Raw genomic sequence first — 24,933 nt, forward strand, 5'->3', positions numbered from 1 at the left:
TGGTGCATATGTCCAGCAGCCTCACTGAAAAATGATGCGATTTGATACAATACAACCAGATTGTGTTAAATCCCGGAGCTTCAGGGTCAAGCTGAACAGTACAAAAGCGAGTAAAATACAAGGTTACGACATGTGGAGTACTAAGAGCGTAAACACTGAGAGTGATTCCAGATTTTTAAAAGATGAAAAGAAAAATCATGCTCTGCTTCTCTCCAGCACCAAAACGGAAAGAAAAGGAAGTTCTTAGGTTTCTAAGAAAACCATTAAAACTTATAGGAGTCTCAGAGGCAGGCCCCAAGGGGAGAATTTCCTGGATTAAAGAGAATCATTTTGCTATGGATTTCTATCTTAAACGACTTGTTGCAAGTTAAAAGAGACTTCACACACGATGCTTTTTAGCCAAGCCTGCTGCTTAGTTAAAACCTCACTAACAAAAACACAACTGGGATTGCATATCCTTTAGGCTTAGTGGGTTACCTTAAGCTATACAGAACGGGGGGGTTCTCAAATACAGCATCATAATCATGCTATGCAGCAGTGCTAGAAATGACCCAGGAATGGAGGACTGAAAAGAGTGCGAGTCTGGGAAATAATCCCTTGAATAAAGTAGGAAATTCACTGCAACAGTTTACATTGCCTCACATGTAGTGTTCGTAAGGTCTCTCCTCACCAAATTCTCTGTAGACCTTTGAATTAGAGTAATGTATATTAAAATTGTAACAGGATTTATATACCTATATCATGCTGATGTGACAGTCAGAAAACAGTACTGCAAAAACATCTCCAGAATGAACAGCAGGGAAAAATGTCAACAAGAAATGGGCTACACTTTTAAGCTTGCTTTAAAATTCACAAAGTTTCAGTTCTTTGTCTTAAATTAGTTTGCATCTCAGAATAAAAGATTGTTATGCCCACATTACAGTAAAACATCACTTCACTTCCCCAGGTGAAATCAAGTACAATCAGGACAGAGTATCAAGCTGCTGAAAGGAAAAAAAAAATAAAGGTAGGATTTATCCTGGGGACAGAAGAAATAATTGAAAAGAACCTGGCATCAACTGAACTGAATCCAAAATTTAAAATATTTAGGAAGCAGTTTAAAAGTGTTTCTTTTTAAAAAACAACTGACATCTAGATAGGAGATGGGTCTAACTTGTGACTGACTTCTCAGAAGTGAGACACATCCCCCTCATGAAGCATAAAAACTATACGATAACATTTAAAATGTAATCTAAGTTGTAACCATCCAGGTGAATTTTTGCTGTGTAGTACACCTTCTAGTATTATGTAATAAGATACCTAAGAACACATTGTAAAAATACATCAATTAGATCAGAATGCTTTTAAAATGTGAAGTTCTGGTGCTGTGGAAGTATGTTATTTCCAATTTCAGCTCCTCCCCCAAGAGAACACCCATGGTACTGCATTACACCACAGACATTTGATTTTATTTACATCTTAAGCTTTAAAGTTATTAGGCCACCGTCCTTTAATTTCCTGTATGGCACCGAATTTACTTTAAAAAAAAGTGTCTCCGTGTGTGTGTGTGTGTGTGTGTGTACACATGGCAGGCACCAAAATGCAGTGTTCCATCCTATTTTCTCTAGTTTCCTGCATCTCCTCATTCAGTAAAGCAGCCAGTTGAGCAGAGTTCTGCAGAGGTCAGTTACATCGCCTTCAGGGCAGCAATGCGGGAGCCCAGGTTCTCCTGAAGGTAATACAGTAGGTGGAGTTCATAGTGCTCTCCCGACTCGGGTACCCTTATACTGTGTCTCTCCTGAGGGTAGATCTAAAATATAAAATAAAGTCATGAGTATCAACAAAGGTTTTGGGCCCCAATGTTTAAACTGGTCCCCAAAGCCAGGTTCAAAACGTGCATGTGATCTCCCTGCACTATCTCTGTGTGCACTCGAGCTAATACATTTCCCTCCTCCATTGCCTGAACCTGGAGACAACCCGTTGCACTCTGTAATGCAGCTAGTGCTTAGCTGGAGGCGATCAGCATGGCTGAACAGAGGCAGATCATCATGTTCAGAGCCATCATGTAAATCAGCATGCTTCCAGTTCTGCAGCACGGTGTAGGATACCTGGGCTGCATCTGCACAGAACCAGCAGGGTTTAATTAAATACATAACCCTGCTCTACACTGCACAAACACTGCTGTACTGCTTCCAAATTGCAGAGCTCCTTGGGAGCAGCCTTAACTGCTCATTTGCCTAATAATGTTTTTGTTTACTCCTAAAGTCTCCCCCTTAAAAAAAATGCTACACTCAAATACTAGCGTTTTATCCTAGAATTCCAAGCTGCCATGTTACAAGCTGGAATTTTGTACTCCTCAAAGACAGATACAATATTTTCACGTCCTGGTTCCAGCCTTACCTGTAAGTCATACGGTTTCCCAGCTCTCACTAAAAAGCTGAGCAAAATACTAGTGTGTGCAAAGTGAACATTCTCATCCAAGAACCCATGTAGCAGCAGCAAACGGTTTGGTCTGAGAAAAGCAAGAAACAAACATTTCTAAATAGTATCCCAGAATGTGCCAGTCATTCACAGTCCACAAACACCCCTCCTAAAACACTCAACAGGAAAAACATTAGCATTGAAGAGTGACTTCGCTATTGTAAATCGCTCTGAATGGACCAGCAGCTGGTCCCAAACCGATCTTTTCCTCCTCTACAAGTTCTTCCTGCATATGCACATTATGGTCAGACCTTTCATCTGTACATCATCATCATTTTCAGAAGTATTCCTTAGCTTGGGCAACACAATGGCTTAACATTTGCTCAGAATCACTGCTGGCTTTCAGCTCTTTGGCCAGAAAGCCCGTGATCTCAGCCTGCTCTGTAGACAACTCCGTGCTGATACACACTGAGAGCACGAAGAAAGCATCCTGATTGACTGATTTTTGTCTAGCTTAACTCAACTCTGAAGTGCTAATCATATAATTGGGGATGTGTTTGTCATTTCTTTAGACATGAAAGATGGTCTTTAATTACAGCTAGAATAAAAGGGATTACTTGGAATGGTCTGTAATTATGCAAATGTTCATTCAAGTCTATTAAGTTTATTAGTGCTGTTTTTGTTTTAATACTAGCATTTATGATTCCAGGATTTAATTGCCAAGAACAGGGAGATAAATATATGTCTGTGGGGCTTGAACTTCCCTGACAAGAATAGAAAGGAAGAGCCAGAACCAAACTTACTCAGAAGGAAACTTCTCAGCTTGCATGGCCACCGAACCTAGGTAATATCCCTGCTCGTTGTGATCCGGGTGGCCCATGTAACGCTCTGTGTAACCAGTGTCATAGAAAATCCACAGCGTGACGGGTGCTCCGGCAACAGCAACCTGCAAATTCAACAGGGCTCTCAGCATAGGGAGGGGAACGACACCTCCTGACCTGGGGATGTCCCTCTCTCATCTCTACCCCACCACGACTGCAATTGCTCAAAACACACAAGTAATTGCTCCTTACATGCAGAGCCTGCAGCAGAAAACCAATCCTCCCCCAATCCTCCCTTTCTTCCCTCCCACAGCTTTTATTTATACATATATATACATATGTCAACATATATATATATATATATATATATATATATATATATATGAGCAGAGTTCAACTATAGACTATGTGTACTGAAAATCAGGCAGCTGCTGAAAACCAGGAAGATCCTATAGACAAATCAGAAGCAACACTAAATATACCACCTGCAAGTCCTGCTGGAGGTAAGTGAATTTTGTTCAAAATGAAGAGCGCTTTGCTTTTGGGTCACAGAACCTTCATTTAAATAAATGTCTAACAGAAATTGGCCTTGAAAGCTCCCCAGGACTCAGCAATCCCCCTTGGATACCTACCACAAGCTTGCAGAGAGGCTTGTGAAAAAAGACCAGCTAAAAACAAAACAAACACTCTTCCTCGGCCAGGTATTTTTAAAAGTAAAAATACAAAGATTTTCAAGGACATTAGAAAAATAATGATTAAACCTCCCAGGAATATTGAGGTTGGACTTACGCAAAGCAAGAAGACCCCCAAAAAACAAAACACGTCCTGAGGCAATATTCAGCTCTTACCACATCTCTGCCTCTGACACTTGCCCACCAATGGTCTGACCATTTGCTATAGGGGTCTCAAGTCACATAATAACAAGCACCTCTTTTTGGCACCTCTCCCCGCTGCCAGGTTGCCCTGTGGAGCACACTGCTAGAAATTTGATCTGGGAATAGGTCAGACCGGAGGAGGAAGAGACGGTGGTGTTGTTTTTCAGCAGAATCGTTTCCCTTGGTTGGTTCACAGCACAAAGAGCTCAGCTGGCACAAAGCAGGCAACAGCTGAGACTATATGAGGTACCTTCAGCACGTGATCTCAGATTGGTGGAGCTACACCAGCACAGTTATTGCAAGCTCGACAGTCAGTCAGTATAATGAAAGCTCTTTCATGCAGTTCTAGAGAGGAAATATCCTTCTGTGTTCAGCTGAATGGAGAAAACTGTTGTTCCTCCTCGCCCCAGCTCACAAGAACAGACTCTCGGAGTAAAACTGGCCTACTTGAACTACCCCCACACTCCTCTTACATGCCTGGTTTCCTGGACACAAGTGTGCTCTGCCCAAAAGACCCTGCCTGCATCAATGCGGGTAGACTCACGGACAACACAGCACCTTCCCGTCAGGTCAGGATTATGCCTGGCTCATCTGGAGCTGGGGGAAGCAAGTGAGCACAGTGATGGTGCAGTCACACCGCACTCCCCTGAGGATGAAGGCTGCAAACTTGTGTGGAGAGGTGGGAAAGAGCAGCACAAATACAATTTTCTGATTTGAGACATCTTTATTAGTATTAATTAGAGGGGCTGCACAGGTATCACTGTCTCTGTTTGAAAAGCTGAATCACGCAGCTCTTCCAGTACAGACTCAATGTGCATGCCAGTCCTGAACACCTCTCAGAGCCCAGCAGTGACAGCATGTTTACAGAGGAAGAGCATCTCATCCCCACGCTCCAGACAGAAACACAAGTGCAGAAAACTGAAGAGACAACCTAAGATCACAGAACGACAGCTCTTGCAGTACCCACTGAATGCTGGTTTAAAAAGGCACTGTGGCTTGCTAGCAAGCACTAGCTTTAAAGAGTGAATAGATTTGCAGATGCTGTCTGTGCAGTATCAAAAGGATAACCAAAGCCTGGAAGCCTAATTAGAAATACTGTGGAAGGAATGTATGCCAGAAAAGCAACTTTCATCTGAACTCACCCAACTAGAAGATTCTTGAAGAAAACAGGCAGAGCACTGTGTCCTCACTTGCCTAGAGCTAGCTCAAAAGTCTTTGTGCTGTGAACACCTGAGGGAGGTCACACGATTAAGGGGAAAATTGTCTGCATCACCAGAATAAGTACTCAATGTACGAACATACCCTGAAGATATCTGACCTCTGCATTAAAGCCATAAGAGAGAGGTAGCCTCCGTAGGACCAGCCGTGAATGCCAACACGGTCCAAATCAATAAAGTCATACTGGGATGCTAAGTACTGCAGCCCTTCCACTTGGTCATCGATTTCAATTTGTCCCTGGGAAGGGAGAGAAAAGGCAAGTTGTAAGTTCCAGGCAAAAGTTACATTCTCAGGATTCCCAAAGGCTGCACAGCACCCATCCAGACACCAGCGCTCCATTGCACTGGGCATGTTAGAGAAAGATGACCCCTTTCCTAAGACAAGAAATACACGCTAAGCCACCTAATAACTATCTTTTTCTTCATTTACCTCCTTACCTGGGGACAAGGAAGATTTCTCAGTATTTTTACTTTTTGCTGTACAAAGGCAAGGCAGAATTCCAGCTCCACACATGAAAACGCTCTTCCCAACAGTAAGCGCTACACTGCAATGCCAGCAGAAACTGGCACAGGCTGTCCCTGCCAGTACACATGGCCAAACACGTTCCCCCTCTCCAGCCTGACACAGGAACTGCCCCAAGTAGTAACCCAAGCTATGGAAGAAACTATCCTGCACTGTGAGAGCAGCAAAGCATTTCTGCTCAGAGAGTCAGAGATCCCCTTACGAATCACACTCCCTTGCACCTGACAAGCTTGCCAGCTCAAAACCTGACCCTGTATACTTTCCACACCGAGCATCTTTCCTCCCTCACATCCACTCCACTCAACTACATGTCGTTTCCCTCCCAAACCTAGGCAGTGTCACACAAGCGATGCTGGGCATCTGTGCCAAACTGGTGCTTCAGCTCAGATAAAACCGGGACTCAAACCTGTCTCTGGCTGAAAACGAAGAACCTGATTCAGAGCTGCACTTACCATTTTGTATTTAAAGGCTCCTTCAAACTTCAGCCCTCGGTGGCAGGATCCCCGGTTATCAATGACAACAACAACGTAGCCTAAAGAGGCCAAGGTGTTCAAACGGAAATATTTGATTCCTTTAAACCGGTTGTTCACTAGCTGTACCTAGAAGAACAAGAATATAAGCATTTATATAAAGAAATTCAGAGGATACCTACTAAGCCGATCTCGTAGCAGACTACAAGCAAAGAGAGGGAATCCTACAGGAGGGATCTTGAAAGATTTACATTGTAAAAATGTGTAAAACATTTACAGTAACTAAAATCTGAAATTGGCTTAGTAGGCTATCCCCAGCACAGAGCAGGAGCTGTGCACGCAGGAGAGCTGGGAACGAAGTGATCCAGGCCAGCCCACCCCACCACTCACAGACTGCACTCACCTGAGGCCCTCCGTAGATGAAAAGCACAGTGGGGTACTTCTTCCCAGGTTGCAGATTGTGAGGTTTGTACATCATCCCATAGAGTGTAAACCCCGTGGAGCTCTCAAAGGAGAACACTTCTGGGGGAATGTAATCAGGTAGAGGGCCTGCCACGGGAATGAACAAAGCCTGGATTAACAGAGAATGGACAAATAATGCAGCTCTGCTCCAGCCCTGCCCCAACACCGTTCCTGCTGCATCCCGGATAACGCAGCTCTCCCATGCTTCCAACGGATGTGGCTGGGACAAGGCACAGACTGGAAATGCCCCGGCCCTAGAGGAGCTTTCTCAGCCCTGTCATGTTTCCATTCCTGTTCTCCTCCGAACAATGGTAACTGTTCTCCACTGACAGAGACATTACAGATATACCATCCCTTCCTAACTCCATTTAGGATTCGCAGCATTAATACACGGAAAGCATAGGATTTGGTCTATTCCTCAGGGAAGGAGAGATGAAAGGTAACAATCACAGTGGAAAAATAAAAGCCTAAGAGCCAGCTCACAAAGACATGAGCAGACAGCAGCACAGAACTATTTAAGGAGTGAGCGGCCCTCCCCAGAGGCCCAGAAGCAGGCTCACTAACACATATTTAGCATAAGAGTAAATAAGCTCACTTAAACCCACCCCCACTAATGATAAAACTTGCTTTCTAATCTTTCTACAGGCTCCGGCACTAGAAACTTAATAATTTCCACTCTAAATTCCTTCACAGCCAATTTATACCCATTTGTCTCCAAGCTGAAAGTGTCACTCTTTAAAGAACTTCATCTAAGAACTTCTCACACGAGCGTGAGCTTCACAGAGAAGCCAAGAGTTACCCACAACAGCAAACCCAAAATGAGCATATTCTGGGAAATGTTTCACTCTGTGATCCTGGTTGTCCTTTGGCTGCTCCTTAACAAAGCTGTTACCTGCTGAATCTAAAATGGTAGCCCAGAACTCCTTTGTCCTGTGAGCTGCATCATCTTCAGGTCCTGTCAGCCGGTAAAGTGACACACAGTGTGGGCTCTTCTGGTTGCTGTACTTGCTGATGAACATGTCACAATCCTAGAGAGAAAAAGAATGTTATCGTGAACTCCTCAGTACAAGCAAAAGGGATAATTTTTTTCTGCATTTTCATCTTTCAGATGTTTAGAAACCAAATCCCAGGAAGTCTGGGCTATTTTGTGATAAGAGCAGATAGGCTCTGAGAAGCTACAATACTCAGCCAGATTCAGATATTAACATCCCCAAACTCAAAATACACCTGCAAAATCAACAGTGGCATGAGGACCTTGTTGCACACACTTTTCTGGGCAGAGCAGTCCCAGCTGAACAGGTTACTGCCCCAAACACCTGGAACCCCACTCAAAAACACTGCCACAGGCTCACCTCCTCAGGTGACTGTTCCATAGCCCATTTCTGGCAAAAGGAGCCAGGCTCAAACAGTTTCAAACAATTCAGCCTGGCTACTCTTGTCTAAGATGAAGAGCAACTTCAATTGGGAGGTCAGATCCGTTTTCCAGAGGTGGCTACACACTCACCGTACAATATAAAGAGCACACCATGTAAAATCTCCTTTTGCTGTATTTAAATACAACCTTGTCCGTTGACTGATGAAGGACCAAGATGGGTGATAAAGCACAACACACTCAGCCAGCCCTGCCCAGCCAGGGCCTCACAGGCGAATGGTACCTGGCTGACACAGCAGGCATGAGAGTAACCACGCTCTGTCAGTCGCTTCACTTCTCCAGGATTCTCGTAGTTAACGACGTACAAGTGATGCTCCAAAGGCGAGTCTTTTGTGCCTTGAAAATACACCAGTTTTTTGGCTTCGTCTACATAGATCTGTCAAAAACAAAACAACGCATCCCTCAATACTGAGTTCTTGAAAGAAAAGCCCAGGTCCTTTCTCCCCACCTAGCCTTCTCCCAGCTGCTTCCATAATTTGGAGTTATAGTCCAGCAATCTGTAAGGAACAAGCCAAACGACTATTCTTGCTGTCCACAACTCTGCCAGTTATGAACACCAGTTGCCCCTTCTTTCTGAGCAGACAGCACAACAGATTCAAACGCAGCTCTACTTGCACGCTTCGTCCTCTAGCCCCATTTCCAACTACCATTTAGAAATGATTTTATCACAGACCTTTACAAACTCCGTATCAATCCAACAGTCCTCCTTGACCTGTTGTTTCATTCAAATGGTCATAAAAATTTAGCCAACCTAGAGCTAGAAGAGCAGCAGTTTGGGAGCATTCCCTAACTCCTTGTCCAAGTTCAGAGGCTACATGGAACACAAACACTGTGTATTCTGGCTAAAGAGAGACAGGGCCAACAGATTTATTCTGATCCCTCCAATAGGTATCTCCTGGCTCCAGAACAGCAGCTGAACATCACCACGACATTTTGGTTCTCATGGAACATGTGGAATTTCCTCACTGATGCTTTAAAGAATTTTTGCTTCCTTCTCTTTAAGGCTTAAACTTAGTGGGGAAAACTTGTTAGGAAGTTAAACACCTAATGTTGCCTGTGATGCTCTCCTTCACTGCCAAAAAGGAGCAGAGCCTCACTAATGCAACATGTACTTATCTGCGAGGCCCCAAAGACCATTTCTCTGCAGTGCTGTCCTCCAGCACGTGTGTGTTGCTTGCAAGATATCACACAGCAAGAGCAGATACTTACATTTGACCCATGTCTCCCAAGCACTTCCCATTCCCCACTGGTAATGGCTATCTCCTCTTTGATGGGGCACTTGAAGTCACCTGCAAAAAAACCCACATACAGAGATTTTATACTTCCACGTTTTACAGCACACACAGTCACAATGATACTTTTTCATTCCAAGCTTTTTTGATAGACTGAACCCAAGAGCAATGTGGCTTTGCAGAAGACCCACACCTCTGCCAGCTCCTGAGACAAGTGTCAGGGCTGGTATATTTAGCACCCTGAACCATGTATCAAAGGATCCACAGGTGCTCTCAACCTGAGGCCTGGGCTAGGTTGCTTCTTGCTTTTTTTTTTTTTGTTTGTTTGTTTTAAAGCATTTTGTCATTTGCACAGAAATGAGGTTTTATACTGAAAAAGGTGGAAAGGGAGTCTCAGGTGTCAAAAATGGAGACTTTTGCTTTGGGGTGGGAAGCAGCTCTGCTATTATAAGATGGCTTCATTTCCCTTGGAATGAGGGAGATTTAGCAAGAGAAAGAAGTTGGATACATTCACAGAAATCTAATGAACCCAATATAATGCTTTCTGGAAAGAAACAACAACACAATTGCATAAAACTAGGACCTCTCGTAAAATAAGGTGTATTTTTTTCTGCATGCAGAGCTCAGCAAGTGCCTTCAACACACAACAAGTAAATTAAGTATCACAGCATGAAACTGTAAATGAAAGAACACATACTGTGGAAAAAACATTCCAGGAGCTTTGCACACAGTTATACCATGTATTTGAGCAAGGCCAAACTTTGACTGCAGCTTGGAAGCACATGGTCCTTGAATTTTTTTGCTTGAAATTACTCTTCCTGAATTTCCACTTGCAACAGCTGCCAGTAATTTTCTCCTACTAACATCTCTGTCTGTACAGCAATACCATGATTGTTTTTAAGAGCAGATAGGAATTCTCTGAATAGTTGTCATATCATAGGTTTTGCTGCCAAGCACATATGTTCATTTTAAAGGGACTAACAAGTGGGCCCCCTCAGACAGGGAGGCCCTCTATGGACCTTTTTGCAATATGTTCAAACTGTTCTTTGTCAGCCTCTCTGCTACAATCTGCTTGTAAAGGCTGACAGGGACTATGTTGGTTTTAATTCCAGTCACGGGTCTTGAACCAATGTGTATCTACTGGATACATTGGACCCTGCACAGAGAAAGCCACGTTATTGCTATAATGATTAACCTACAGCAGTGAGCAAACAAACAACCCCACCACTGTCAACTAAGTAAGCTAAGGGCATTTTACACCATCACAGCTCATTTCGTATCTGATTTTGTGAAACTCTTCCCTGTAGTCAACAAGGAAGAATCAAGGTTGAAGCTAAGGCATGCTGAATACAGAATAACCCCTGTACAAATTCAAGAGGAATGACTGTACAGCAAAGTGCTTTCCAGGGCAACAAGAGGAGTTTCCAATGAGACAATGATTCCTGCCACCTGGAAAGACATTCATTTCCCCACTAGTCAGCAGCAAACGCCCAGTGAAAGAGAATAATTTCACTTACTTGGAGCAGGGAGACCTCCAGATGACCGCTTATACTTGCTCTCCTTCAAAACCGAGGTGACTTTGTATAGGTGCCGGAATCCCGTTTTACATTCGGAAGCAAAAATGAACTCTATCTCATCTTCATGGGTTTGAGGGAAAACATAGAAGATATCATGGATCTGGGGAGACAGAACAGTGGGTTACTGTTATCAGCAGGAGGCTGGCACTGAAGTCGCATCTAAGTTCCTCTGACACAGTTCACACCAGCAGGTTGTGGCACACTCTGTCCCTTACTGGGAAATCTAATAATGCTTATGAGCCAGGGGTGTCTGCATACAGCAGCCACATGCTGCACAGATCCTGGCTCATCTAACTCTAAATCCTGGCCACAGAAGGAATTGAGAAAGTTTTTATGCACCTGCCTGTCTGGCTCAGATACGGAGATGGGTCCAGCTCTGCAGCCAGCATATGAGAGCCACCCAAAGATGACAGAGCTCAGTGGCCTCCTCTGTCCAGTGCTATCTAGAAACCCAGAAGGGAAGGGCTATTTATAGAAAGATGAGCTGTCATCATCTTCCCACTCATGAAGATGCCAGCTCTTCCATCAAGGGACAATCTTTTGAGGCATTCAGAAGCATTTATCTGCACAGTACGAGGTGCCAGTAAAAAACAACTCCAGCCAGTAAAGATAATGGAGACAGGACAACTCACTGCACCATCCTGAAACCACGTACACTACTACTAAAAAGAAAATAGTATTATACACAGCACTTATAGCACAGAGACCGATCACTGGAAGGCTTTGTGACCACGCTCTCTGCTGAAAGGTGCAACTACCCCCCAGTGACTGGAGCTCTCAGGCTGTCCTGCACCCTGGTACACCTCCAACGGGATGTCACTTCAGGGACACTGATCTTAATCTGCAGAACTGTGAGCAGCACTCCTTTAAAGTGTTAGCCTAGCACGCCAGCATCCATTGTCACACAGCACTCGCCCTACAACACACCTCCAAGAACGCTACACAGGAATCTGTTTCACCAGAACATACGTGGTTAAGGAGGGGTTTCAGTGATTATTAACAGACTTCTGAGATTTGTTCCCCCAATATCATCTGGAAACATCTTCACTGGCTGACGAATGCTTCATCTGCTGGGACTGCTGCTGGTGAAAAACTGCACAAAGGAGCTGGACGGTGTCAGTGGGTAAAGGCGCTGCCTGGAACACCAGAGTCCTGGGCTCTGTTCCTAGCTCTCTGATCACCAAGCAGCCTCGAGCAAAGCAGCTCTGCTTTCACATCCCAGATCTTTTTGTTCTCTACACGTTGCGAGTTCTTTACCCAGCAAGAAGAGGCACAGAACTTGCACAACAGGAATAGTCTCCTAGGCAGCACAACACCACCAACATCGCTCAAGTGCTACAGATAGGGCCTTGAACAACAAACTGTCAGACAGCGTTAAAGTTGAAATTCTTACATTTATCCAGATGTCTGTTGTTTCTTCATAAATTATGAAAGGCGTAACAGAATCTGGTACAGTATCGATGAGTTTCTGTCTCTCCATTGCATCATCTTCTACTGGGATGAATAATGCAGGAGGGATCAAGACTATCTGAAGTCGAGTTTGGGACCGATCCAGTAAGATGGACCAGACACTGTTGAGGAGACAGATATTAGAGAAAATAACATGCAACCGTGAGTGTTAGACTGATCTGAAAAACCTCAAAACACACCTATTACCACTAGGAATCTCAGGGGAGTCAAGAATGTTCAATCCCAGATTAAGCAAAAAAGCCACATGTAAAATCTCACCCACAAAAACAAACCCCTTCAATAACTTAGGAACCTATTTCACTTCACTTCAATATTGCATAAGCACTGCAGGTTGAAAAGTTTAATTAATTCTATTCCCCCAGAATTGGATTGTGCTTTAAGGGAGAAAGAGAAAAAAAAATCAGAGGGACTAATGAAGCAGAAAAAAATTAACTGATGTTCCAGGATACTTGTAAAAATACTGTTTTAAATCTATACCTGGCACAGAATAACACTGGCACTCAAATGAACTGGCAGGAGACCCTGCCATGCTTCTGACTTTACATGTAGCTCTAAAAATAATCCTGCAAAAAGCAAGACAATGGAGCAAATGTGTCCCTGCATTTCTTCCATATTTGAAAAAAAATAATGAAAAGGTGAAAGTCAGCTTTAGATTCAAGAGCTGGAGAAATGCACTTCCAGAGAAGTTTCTGGTGAGTTAGAAACACTGTACTACATCATCTACAGGGTTAAAAATGACATGCAAATGTGAGTAGCACTTACAGCAGGTTTTCTGATCAGTAAGCCTGGTCAGCAAGGATGGTCCAGTGGTTAGGGCGCTAGCCTAGGGCCTGGGGGACCTGGGCTCATTTCTCTCCTCAGCCACAGACTTCCTGAGCGACTATGGCAAGTCACTTAGCCTCTGTGGACCTCAGTTCCCCATCTGTAAAATGGGGATAATAGCACTGCACTCTCTCTCACAGGGATGCTGAGAGGACACACACATCAAAGGCTGTGAGTGCCCAATACCAAAGCAGTAGGGCCAGGTCCCGGGGAAGGAGACAAGGAGGGCTGTTTTGGTTTGGGAAAAATCGCCCCCTTTACACAAACACGTTTGTAGCAATGCAAAAATGAAAGCAGGCTTAAGCTTGAAGACAGGGACCACTACGTTCTGCTTCTAACTGTGTTGCCCCAAACCCTCTAAGCAGAGACAGGATTAACATACGCACTATTTTCCTTCTGGCGTCCACCCAGCTCTAGCAATGTACTCTACTCCTTCAAAGAGGATCTCGAAGGGCTGAACTAGCTCTTTATCCACAACATCTGCAATCTGTTGACAAAGCAGCAATTCAGTGACACTGAGATGAACCCGCACAACCACTTTTCATGCACAATGAGAGTCTGGACCAGAAGACGACTTCTGTGCAGCTCACGCGATTTAGATTGTTCAGTTCAGCCTTTCCAACACAGGGGCTTCACCCCATCTGTAGCCAGACACCAGAGCAGCCAGGGCTAGGACTTGAGAAATCTGGATTCTGCTCACAAATCCATCGCTTGTCTCGGACAAGCCACTTGAACAATCAGTTTCCCCATGTAAAATACAAAGAGGGGGAGAGGGGGATTTGTACCAAGCTGTTTTGTAAGGTGTTTTCACTGGTAGATGTTCAACATCCTGCATAGCATTCAGTTATCAATGTGGGTCTAAATCATTCCAGGCAGTTTTGCAGTCTGTCCCTGCTGGGACGAGGCACAGTGGTACCCCAAGGGACCTGACAGCTTTCCTTGACGTTGCTGGCTGATGTCAGCATTGCTACCCCAGCAGGTCAGTGTTGATGGCTGAAGTAGCTGCGTAGAGGATCCCAATAATGCATGGATGTTACTGTGTCTGTTTGATAAAGATTAATTTCCCAACTGTCTGAAGATCTTGGACTGGGCTATGGAAATTTCTGTATTTGTTAAAAAATCCTGGAGTGAAAGCAAAGTTCATCGCTCTCACGTGTTCATGTTTTTATAAGGTGATATATTCTCTCTGCAATCAAATTTTCCCCATACCTGCAGCCAATAAGGAGATCTGTCACATAAGAAAGTCTAACCGTCCTCACCTAAAATATTCTGCTCTGCAGCCAAGTTCATAAACCAATGGTGGGGAAGAAAAGGACAGCCTTGAGAAATACTGCTGTACACACAGACACCAAGTATCTGCAGAGGAATGAGTGATGTGCACTGCCTCCAGAGAAGCCATTAAGCTAACACGCCATAAGAAAGTTTACTTATACTGAAACGAATTTTACCAAAAAGATTCACAGAAATAGGGTTTATTTAGAAAACAAGCAGAACGTGGAACTTACTCTTCCTTCTGCATTGATTGTCACTTCAGATATCTTGAAAGTGACCTTTGGATTTGCTGTACCTATGAAAACAGATGTTAGCAGTCAGGCACCAATTTGTGTTTCCAAGAGGACAGACTTGAACTGATGGATTATTGTGGTGTTGCTCTTTGATCAAACAGCCTACTTGCATACATGAGAGAGAGCAAAGAACCAGGCAGGGAAAAAAAGAGACTGCAGACATGAAGCAGACTCAGTGATGTAGTCCTGCAAACAGATCTGATCAAGAGCCATGCTACTGTCACAGTCTTCTCTCTCACAAAGGATGCACGTACGAGCTGGAAGTAAATGCACAGGAGTGATCAGGATATCAAAGCAAGCTTTGGTTTATCGTTTGGCTGTTATTGTTGAATAGAAAGTGGTGCACAAAAAGTGATCCAATGCTACGAAGCATCTTAAAAAATAAAGCAACTCATTCTGGAACCAAAGACTATTTCTTTCTGCATTCTTATAAATCTATTGCCATGACTAGCAAAGTTAAGATAAACTACTTATCTGTGTTGAACACGGAAAACCCAACTAACTCTCTGCAGAAAGCCTGCCCAAAGCAGCTGTACAGCACCTGAAGTGCTAAATGCTGGGGCCTGCAGCAAATGCGAAGAATAAAGAAAAAAGCTGCTGCCAGTTGATCCACAAGAAGCCGTATGTGGTAAATTCCATGTACTCTGAGCATTCTCAGTGCTGCTGTGAGGTACTCCCACTTCATCGACCCAGTTTTATACAGAAACTGATGCACTGAGGTGAAATGACTTGCTTTGGGCCACAGCACTGTCCTATTTAAGTACTTATCTTCCCCCTGGTAAGACACTGACTCAGGCTTTGCCCTCATAACAACCTGCAGAAGAGTGCTATGGCCCCTGTGGCTCAGATTGGAAACTGAAGCCAGAGATTAAAACTTTGGTTGTTTTAAAAGCATTTAGGCTTTGGTTGTCTGATTTTCCTAAACTGCTGAGACTCAACACTGAATAAAACTCTGACGAAACACCCTCAGAAATCGAGGCGTATGCTAGCGCTGAGAAAACATGAGCAGTCATCTCTTGCTTCCCAGGCTGACACAGCCTTTCTCGTTCCTTGAAACAAGCAGTAAATCAGGATCATAAGCAGAAAACGCTTACCGGTGGATCAGGGAATTGACAAAACCTGAAGCTAATTCTGCAGCTGGGGACGGTCAGTGATCAATACACCCTGCTGACACAGCAGTGAAATCTCAGAAGAGCAAGGGTCAGGCTGTTCAAACTGGCCCTATACACCTGACACATGGCAGTGAGGTGGCCCTCAGCAGGGCTGCATGGGTTTCACTTGTCCACTTAACAGGAGCACTCCACTTGATATGCTTCACTCCTGCCTTTACTCCTTTACTGTTGAGGCTTTCACATCATTTACTGTTTGAAAATATGACAGCAACAGGTTTTTTCCTGGCAGGCTGCAAGCACGCAGAATTTTCAAAGCCCAACGGCAATCATGGAGGCCAGAGTACTTCAGAACCTGAAGAGCACCAGGTTACCAGCAGCTAAACAGAAACCCTCCCCACAAAAAAAAACAAAGCAGTATCATTTTGCAGCTATTCCCTCAGAGACACAAGGCTGTAATGAGAAACAACTTCTCTGTGCCAGGATCTGAGAGAGCAGCTCCAAAATAGCGATGATCAGGTAGGGTTTCTGCCAGCTCCTGTGAGACCCGGACTCAGAGCTCTTAGTAACCACACGGCTGGAAAGTCAGTACAGCCACCAGTGACTAAGCTAACCTCCACAGCAGCAGTTTTTCCAAATTTCCACCACTTGGACACTAATTCAAGGACTACACAACACGTCTCCAACCCCCTGCCCTAAGCTAGGAGAGTCCCCGGTCTAAGGCACCTGGAATAAAATGTGCATCTCCTAGAAACAGAGATGCAAGGTCATCAGGCTCTCACCAGTTTTGGGGTACCGGAAGGAATCTGTTCTTCTCGTCTCCAGCATTGGCGATGTGACGTGAATAATTTCCACCTCTGACTCATCATTTTCTTCATAAAGAATTCGAAGAACTTTACCCCCATTCAGTGCTGCAAATGAATTAAGATTTCCTGGTCAGAGGAGATCTCGTGATTGGTATTGCAGAAACCAGCATTCTCCCAACAGAAAAAGCAGGTTGGAAGGATGAAGAGAAGTCTATGATTCATGTTTCATTAAGCAAAACACCCCAAGACTCTTACAACTCCTATCACTATTGTGAGAAGGGAAGTCTCCTCCTCCAGTAACTTGTGCTAGCGAGGCTCCTGTACCACATCCACCACTGCAGATGCTCGTAACGCCTTTTGAACTATAAGGTTCCTATCCTGGATAAAGACAAGTAACAGAAAAATGAACTCTGCCCTGAACAGCACAGCTTGGGGGCCACTACTTCTGACTGTCAGACACATTGGATCCAACACACTTACTTGGCTGTGCCTTTGGGCTCCACCAGTAGCCAGTGTATCTGTCAAACTCCTCCTGCAGCACAAAAGTAGCCACGCCAGCAGATTTTGGATCCTCCTCAACATTGGCCAGTTCTAAAAAAAGACACAGAAGAATTAGTTCATGATGTACTGCAGAATCAAACCAGTTCTGCGTTATCCCAAACATGGCCCAAGTTCAACCCCCAGGGAACAATTACATGATAATAAATCTGGCTTCTCAGCAGACTTGCTTTCTGCTTCCACCCTGCTCTGTTGATTTATTTGGGAAAGATCTAATCCTCTCTGACACTGCAGCTTCTTTTAGGAAAGGAAAGCCATCTCCCCTCCTTACTCCTACTCAATTAGTCTCTCAATTTTCCATGTACTCAACCAAGAGAGAAAACATTCTACCTGAGCTCACAACTTTTAAGAAAATCAAAGGAAAAAAAAACTTCCCGAACGACTGACACTGAGAACACCAACATTCAGAAAAACAAAATTATCAGCACTTCATTCACTGTACAGACCAAAAGTAACACACTTACATAACATCTCAACATGATGACATATCCATAGGGCTTCAATATTTTTCCTGTTACCCTGGAGGTAACTTAGCAGCGCTCCATAAATAATTATCATCTGAGAAGGAGTCATTGCTACAGTTTATTTTTAATGTACTTACATAATATTTTAATATCTAACTTTTAAATAAGCTAAAGCATTATTATGAAGTGTTATAAATTTTAATTTAGCTAAAAATTAAATGATATAGTTTAAATACATGAAGTGTGATTAAATTGCAAAACACAACGGATTTTTAGACATTGGTTTATACACAATTTTCCATTTTCCTTCGTCCAGGATACGTGTCTAAAAGGGAGTTGGAGAGGGTTAGGAAGCACAGACCTAAGTTACTGAGTCTGAGGGCACCAGCAGAAGGCACGGTGCTATTCAGAAACTGTCTGTATTGTTTCTAAAAAGCCCTGCAGCCTGACTTCACTGACAGAAACTTTCCTCCAGTTCTAATCCACCCACAGCTCCTTCACACAAAAAAAGACTGTTCCAGTGTTTTTAAAAAAAAAAAAAAAAAAAAAGCATGTTTCAGGAGAACAGCCCTTCCATATGTATTCAACAAATAACTCATTTTGACAGATTCTGGTTTTCCTAGTTCCACAGGGAAAAGAATCATCCTACAATATTTGCCATGGAAGAAACATGCAGAACATGACAAATAATCAAATGCCACGTAAAGCGGATGGTGGCCATTCCCTCAGATTTCAGAAGAACCCCAGGTGCCATTACTTAATTCAGCACAGCAAGAACAAGTGCAGAGGAGGTACAGAGATTTTAATTCAGGATTCATTACCATTGTGCACAAACGTTAGCCTCCTCTCTTCTCTGGTTTCTATATTAGATATCCAGATGTCATTGCTGTGGATAAAGGCAATCCAATTTGGATCAGCTGGACAAAGCTTGGGATCCATCCGGATATTTGGACAACTGGTCTCTACCAGAACGGGTCTTAAAGGCTGTTGCTGTTTGAAAGAAGAAAAAGAGAATCGTAAGCAATGAAAAAAACCACATACAGAAACTGAACTGGATTATCAGGTCTCTAAGATCACAGCAGTGTGGACGCTGACTTCAGACACACAGGTTTACACGAAAGCAAGCCATTTTCAACATACGAAAATGCTATGCAGATATTTTATAGGGCTAAATGTGCTTCTATCATGGTTGCACAGATCCCACCAGGATCTCTTTCACCAGTGCTGAGGATTCAAAAAAAATAAATCAGACAAATCAGACGGATCAGAAATTTGAATCAGAAATCAGAATCCTGGCACACTCAAGAACAGCACCCTAAAAACAGACAGGTAGAACATATAATAATCTGGTCTTCCTAAAACAACTCCAGATACGGTAAGTTCCGCCTGACAAGGACAGACAACAAGCATTTGTTATAATATGAAATGGTTTCAGCTTTGAAGTCCAGGTTCAGCACACGCAAAGAGCTGCTTGTTCTTAAAGTTAGACAGCCAGATCTTGTAACACATACAGCACTGACCGCTAAGCAGTGACCTCGAAACCACAGCTAGTGAAGAAAAGCTGCCTCTGACGTGACTTCTCGCTACGTGAAAGAGCATGGAGTATCCCAACCATTGTGTTGCCTTTTATTGGCACTGCTACTAACAAAAAAATCAGCGAAATCTGGTGTCATGCCTTGCCACCACAGTTTATAACACTTCTTTTCCATCCATGTTTCTACAACCACGGAAATGCACCCCTAAGGGGGATTTCTCCATGTCTCAACCGTTCTCAAGGCTACTTGCCTCATCAGCGCAGCAAGAACTTATGCTCGTGCTCTTTGCTTCTAGCTTAGAGGAAAGAAGTACAGTGGTAGAACAAGAGAGCTGAGTAAACTCACAGTGAATCCATGAGGACCTCCATCCTTTACATGATAAATTCCACTCCCAGCCTGAAACAGAAAGGTGCCGCTTTCTTGGTGGTAATCATAGGAGGCAATCCCAACGGTGCCGATTCGCTTCCTCTCCCGAAGCAACTCCTCTTCACGAGAGTACATCCCATAGTCCAGGATGGCCTGAATACGGGCAGAGAAGCACAATCAACACCCCTGCTCTGCATTTCTTACTATACTGTCAGAGCATCTTGGCATGCCAAGCTTCCAGGACCAGATGGCTGTGCAGACACCCTCCTCCTCCTCCAGAATCCTGCTGGCAGCCAGGAGCCCACTCCTGCTTGTGCCTCTGCCATCAGCACTTGTAGGTGCAGGCCATAACTCGATCCCACACATCTGTGAACCTGAGAGCCACTTCTCCCTTAGCACGACTGGCACTATTTCCAACACGCACTGGTATGAGAAAGATCAGACTGAAGGCCTGTTATTTCTAGAACAAGTAGGACGGTCTCTGCTAACTTCTGCAAAGATACACAGTGACTGGTCTGGTGGGAGGAGAGCACAGCATGAATTTTATGGCTGGCTGGCAGCCTCAGGAAGCAGCATGGGGAAACAACACACCTAATTCCACGTGGGGTTTGTCCCGCCTCCTCCAACCTGCCATGGTGCATGGGGGACTTGTGCAGGCTTGCTTTGCACAGAGGTGAGAAGGGGACACGCGTCCCAGAGAGTGGGAAAAAGATCCTCTGCTTCAGCATGAGTCACGGAGCCACTGACAGACCCTCAGGGGGACTCATCACTTCCCCCTGCAAAACAGCGATTATTGGAGACTACAGGCTCCTTCAGCAATCCCCAGGATCCCGCAGCAGAGAATCTGGTGCAAATTAGCACTTGCAATCTCTACTGGCAAAGGAGAAATCAACCAGCACACACATTTTTTTATGACGCGCAAAGGCTGCAACTCCAAACCCTGATGAGAAAGCTGTGCTTGTTTTCGAGATGGCTGCAGAGTTAGCCAAGTACAAGGAGAACCTTAAAAACATTTAAGACCATAATGACGGCTTATGGGTGCAACCTCAAAGCCTGCCTACTTCCTATGCGGCTAAAGAGCAAGAAAGAAATAAGGACCCACCGGAAAAAGATCCAAAAGAGGCTTCCAGGAAAGCAACAGGACGGCAGCTTTGTTTATGGTTTTGGGAATTTCAGAGTAGAAGAGCGTGTTCTCCCTGTTCTCCCCAGACATGGCTATTGTTGAAGTGAGAAGGAAAAAAAAAAGTATTAGCTTTCTGATAATAATCCAAACACTCTCAAAAGATGCTCAGGAACAGTTTCACAGGCCCTGCCTACCAGAGGAAGTACTGACAGTCTCTGTGCTGCAGCCTTGCACTGGGAATTCCCTGTTTCACAGAAAGGTAAATCACAAAGAAGGAAGAGAACAAGGAACTACACCTACGCTTACCACACACTGCCTGAAGCATATCTCCTTCTTTTTGGGGGGCTTGTTTCATAAGCTTTTAAATTCAAGAAGGTCCGTTCTGCTCTTTCCCTTGGCTGAAATGCTGCACAATGCAGCTTGTGTTTCAAAGATAATGCATTTTTAGGAAGGTTTGAATGTCTCTTTCCTGCTCGTCTCCCTCAGTGCTGTTCAGATTTCTGATAGCTCCTGCCAGGGCATGTGGGGATCAGCCCAGAGGGAGCCAGACATGCACTGAGGAAGGCCAAGCCTAACCGTCAGCTCAGGAAGCGGCACACAGGAAGCCAGAGCTCATCCCAAGAGGATTAGCCCTGCCAGCTTTAACCCATCACCCTCACTGTGCTCGAACTCAACTTTATTTAAGGACTATGACCCCCCATTCTCTGAAAAATGGAACAGATATGAATCAGCAGCTTTGTCACAGCACATCTAGAGACTTGAAACCACAAATCAGAGCTAAAATAACTAGCCTAAGCAGCAAGCAATGGGGCTAGAACACGGTTCTGGCTTCTGGTCCTTTGTTCTAGCCATTGCTTCTCACCCAGATCCAGATTTTCATGGATTTATGTTCAGCCAGTGCAGCTTTTAACACAAGCACTCTTCTACCACAAGACCTGCTCCAAGAAGTTTGCTCACAGTGACATTTACAGAACCAAATCACTTCAAGCACAGCTGAAATCAAACCCCAACGGCCTCTGCAGTGACAGTTTAGTCAAGACACAGGCTGTCCCAGCAAGCTTACCCAGATAGTAGATCCTATCAGAATGAGGTCCTTCAGGATCATTTTTCTTAACAAACGTGAAGTCGTGTGGGGCTTTTGCCATCATATACCCATGATACTTCCGTGTATCCGTGAGCAGTTTCCTGAGCTGGCTCCAGGAATGTCTCTCTACATAGTAAGGTTCCAGTTTTGGCTGTTCCTCTCTCTGCTCCCGCTCCTCACGGCCCGCCGTTTCAAAGATTTCAAGGCCCGGCTGTTCAGTTTCCATGGCTGCTGCCATGTTGCATGGTTCTGGAAGAAAAAAAAACACTGGAGGTTCAGCATTGCCTTTCAGCTAATGATCACTTCAGATTCCCAAATCACAACACAGCAAAAGCGTGATAACAAAACCACTATTTCATGTGGTAAAGAAAAAATCCTGCAAAAGGAAGAGGACAGTGGAGCTGTACAAAAGAGGCTGCCCAACACTTAGCCTTTCAGAAAAGACCCACAGACCCACACAGATTTATTGCTGTTTGCCTTTTTTCCCCACCATGTATCAATTACTCAGTTCACGAAGATCGCGGACAAGCAGCTGCTCCGAGGAAATGGCATTAGCAGCTGATTTGGAACCACCTATTGAACCACCAACCACCGTAGGCCATACCAACGGGCCTGGGCAACCATTACTGCCCTATAACTTCTTGGGTTTGTGTCTCCTCTCAAACAAAGCTCTGAAGGGTCAAGCAACGCCCATCACTATTATATCATCCCAGGCACGGGATTACAAACGCTGTATGGATGAGACTCTTCCAGAAGCGTCAGGCAACACCAGAAGGTGACACAGAGAAAAGAACATTTTGGAAACTGACTTATCTACAGCATAAGTCCTACTCTCCTGAAGGGGTTAAGTTAACAGATATTTCTTCCTGCAGTTAGCTGGGCTTTACAAAGCGTATCTGAGCTAGACAAAACAGCCCACAAGTCCTGCAATAGGAACTGAAGTCTTTCTACCATAAATCCCAGATCCGAGTGCAAATCTCAAAGGATCCCAGCTATAAACTCCCACCATGTAATTCATTACCAGGGACACCAAGGTGTGGGGATTGTCAACCCTCAATTTCTTTTTCTATATATAAAATAGAAAGGGTGCACAACTGCTTGGCACGCTGCTAGGGAACAGGCAAAGCCTGGTGGCCTGAGCCTGCCAAAAACACTAATGGGAAACAGATCGAGCGCTTCCATCCTGCACACAGGCGCTGAAGGGCCACGGGATCTCGAGGCACGGGCTAGGTCAGCACAGCTACCCGGGGTAAAGCTCCCCGATGGAGCTGCTTCTCCTGGGGCTCTGCACAGCAGCAGAAAAATCCCTTCAAGGATGAGTGAAGAGGAGACTGCGTGCAGCTCGGATCAAGCCCCTCTCAACGCAAAGTGCTAAAAGCGAAGCAGGGCAGGTCTCAATCAAAGGCTCGGCCCCACCTTTACGAATACAAAAGCAACCAGCACAGGCGTTTCCTTCATCCTGTTTGCAAACCAAGAATAAAGCGGGATTTCGGGCACCTTTGTCCTACGTGCAACAAAGCAGTTTCGGGCACCCGCTAACACCGCCGGCAGGCCCAGCGCCCCGAGCCCTGCGCAGGAGGCAGCGGGGGGATTTCAGGGGGGCCCAGGAGCCCCCCAGCACGACCCCAACAACGAGAACGCCCCCCCCCCCCCCCCCCCCAGCCCGACCTCTTTCCCGCAGCCCCCCCAAAAAAAAGGAAGAGGAAGGCGCGGGGTGGGGGCTCCGAGCAGGGCCGAGCCCCGCAGCCCGCAGGGGGAAGCGAGCCGGGGGTCCCGAGCTCGGCCTGCCGGGGCCAGCCTTCCTCCTCCTCCTCCTCCTCCTCCTCCTCCTCCTCCTCCCCGGCCCCACTCACGGCGCTGCCCGGCGGCGATGCAACCCCGCCGCTGCCGCTTCCGCTTCCGCCAGCACGGGGCCGGGCCGGGCCGAGCCGTGCCGGGCTGGAGCGGGCTGGAGCGGGCCGGGCGCCCTCCGCCGGCCTGGAGGAAGCGGCGCCGCCGAGCCCCCCGGTGGGGAGGTGGGGGCGCCGCCTGCCGGGCCGCGGCTGGGGCGTGCAACAACCCGGGTGTGCAACACTAGGTGCGCAACAGCCCCGTGCGTGAGGCTGGGTGTGCAACAAGCCCATGCACAACACTAGGTGTGTAACAACCCAGTGCATGACACCGGGGTGTGCAACAACCCCGTGCATAATGGCAGGGCGTGCAACAACCCCATGAACAATGCTTGGGAGTTCAAAAACCCCGCGTGCAACAGCTCTGTGCACAACACTGAGGCGTGCAACAGCCCTGTGAGTGACATCAGGGCATGCAACAACCCTGTGCATGATGATAGGGGTGTGCAACAACCCTGTGGACAACCCCGGGGTGTGCAACTACTGTGCGTGCAATGCTGGGGCGTGCAACAACGCTGTGTGTGATGTTGGGGCGTGCAACAACCCCATGCACAGCACCAGGGCATGCAACAACTCTGTGAGTGATATTGAGGTGTGCAACAACCCTGTGAGTGATACTGGGGCGTGCAACGACCCGGTGCACAACACTGGGGCTGACACGCATTGAGCCCAATGCACCCGCAGGCTGCAGCACAGATATATAATATAAATTTATCTATTATATCCCAGATATATAACATAAATTTGCTTTCCCCCCGTAAAGCACAGCCGCTGCTCTGTAGGTGTGTGTCCCTCTGACCGCCACCGAGGCCCTCTCGCTGCGGGTGCCTCCCCGGGCAGGCAGTGCCGCGGTGCCGCCAGTTTTGGGGTTTTCTCGGCGGGCCCTGGGGGATCAGCGCCCCCAAACGGGGCACGGGGCAGCGGGACCCCCCCGCCCCACAGGGATTACACCCCAACTCCCACAGCCGGCCCTTCTCCCAGCCCAACTACGGGCAGCTCAGGGCTTACAGCTCCGGGAGAGCCAGCCGAGCCCCGGCCCCCTTCAGAACGCGGCTGGGAGCGGCTCCCCATCCCCAAGACCACCTCAGGAGGGTGAACCAGCCATAAAGCGGCGCGGAGCCACCCCACAGCAC

The 24,933-nt window shown here is 45.8% G+C and overlaps 1 protein-coding gene across 1 annotated transcript; it reads right to left on the reverse strand.

Moving 5' to 3' along the window:
• Positions 1-1,426: 1,426 nt before the first annotated feature.
• Positions 1,427-23,820, reverse strand: DPP8 (dipeptidyl peptidase 8). The gene is made up of 20 exons (XM_035554754.2): positions 23,765-23,820; positions 21,891-22,160; positions 20,807-20,919; positions 19,684-19,857; positions 18,625-18,793; positions 17,262-17,372; positions 16,758-16,886; positions 14,807-14,868; positions 13,688-13,788; positions 12,403-12,580; positions 10,950-11,109; positions 9,410-9,489; positions 8,424-8,576; positions 7,661-7,796; positions 6,710-6,855; positions 6,289-6,435; positions 5,399-5,551; positions 3,204-3,346; positions 2,380-2,491; positions 1,427-1,789 (listed from the first exon to the last, which is right to left on the reverse strand). The coding sequence occupies exons 2-20, from the start codon at positions 22,147-22,149 to the stop codon at positions 1,667-1,669; spliced, it is 2,649 nt and encodes an 882-aa protein (XP_035410647.1). The 5' UTR covers positions 22,150-22,160; positions 23,765-23,820; the 3' UTR covers positions 1,427-1,666.
• Positions 23,821-24,933: the final 1,113 nt, after the last annotated feature.

Source organism: Cygnus atratus, chromosome 11 (genome assembly GCF_013377495.2).
Source record: "Cygnus atratus isolate AKBS03 ecotype Queensland, Australia chromosome 11, CAtr_DNAZoo_HiC_assembly, whole genome shotgun sequence".
Lineage (NCBI taxonomy): Eukaryota > Metazoa > Chordata > Aves > Anseriformes > Anatidae > Cygnus > Cygnus atratus.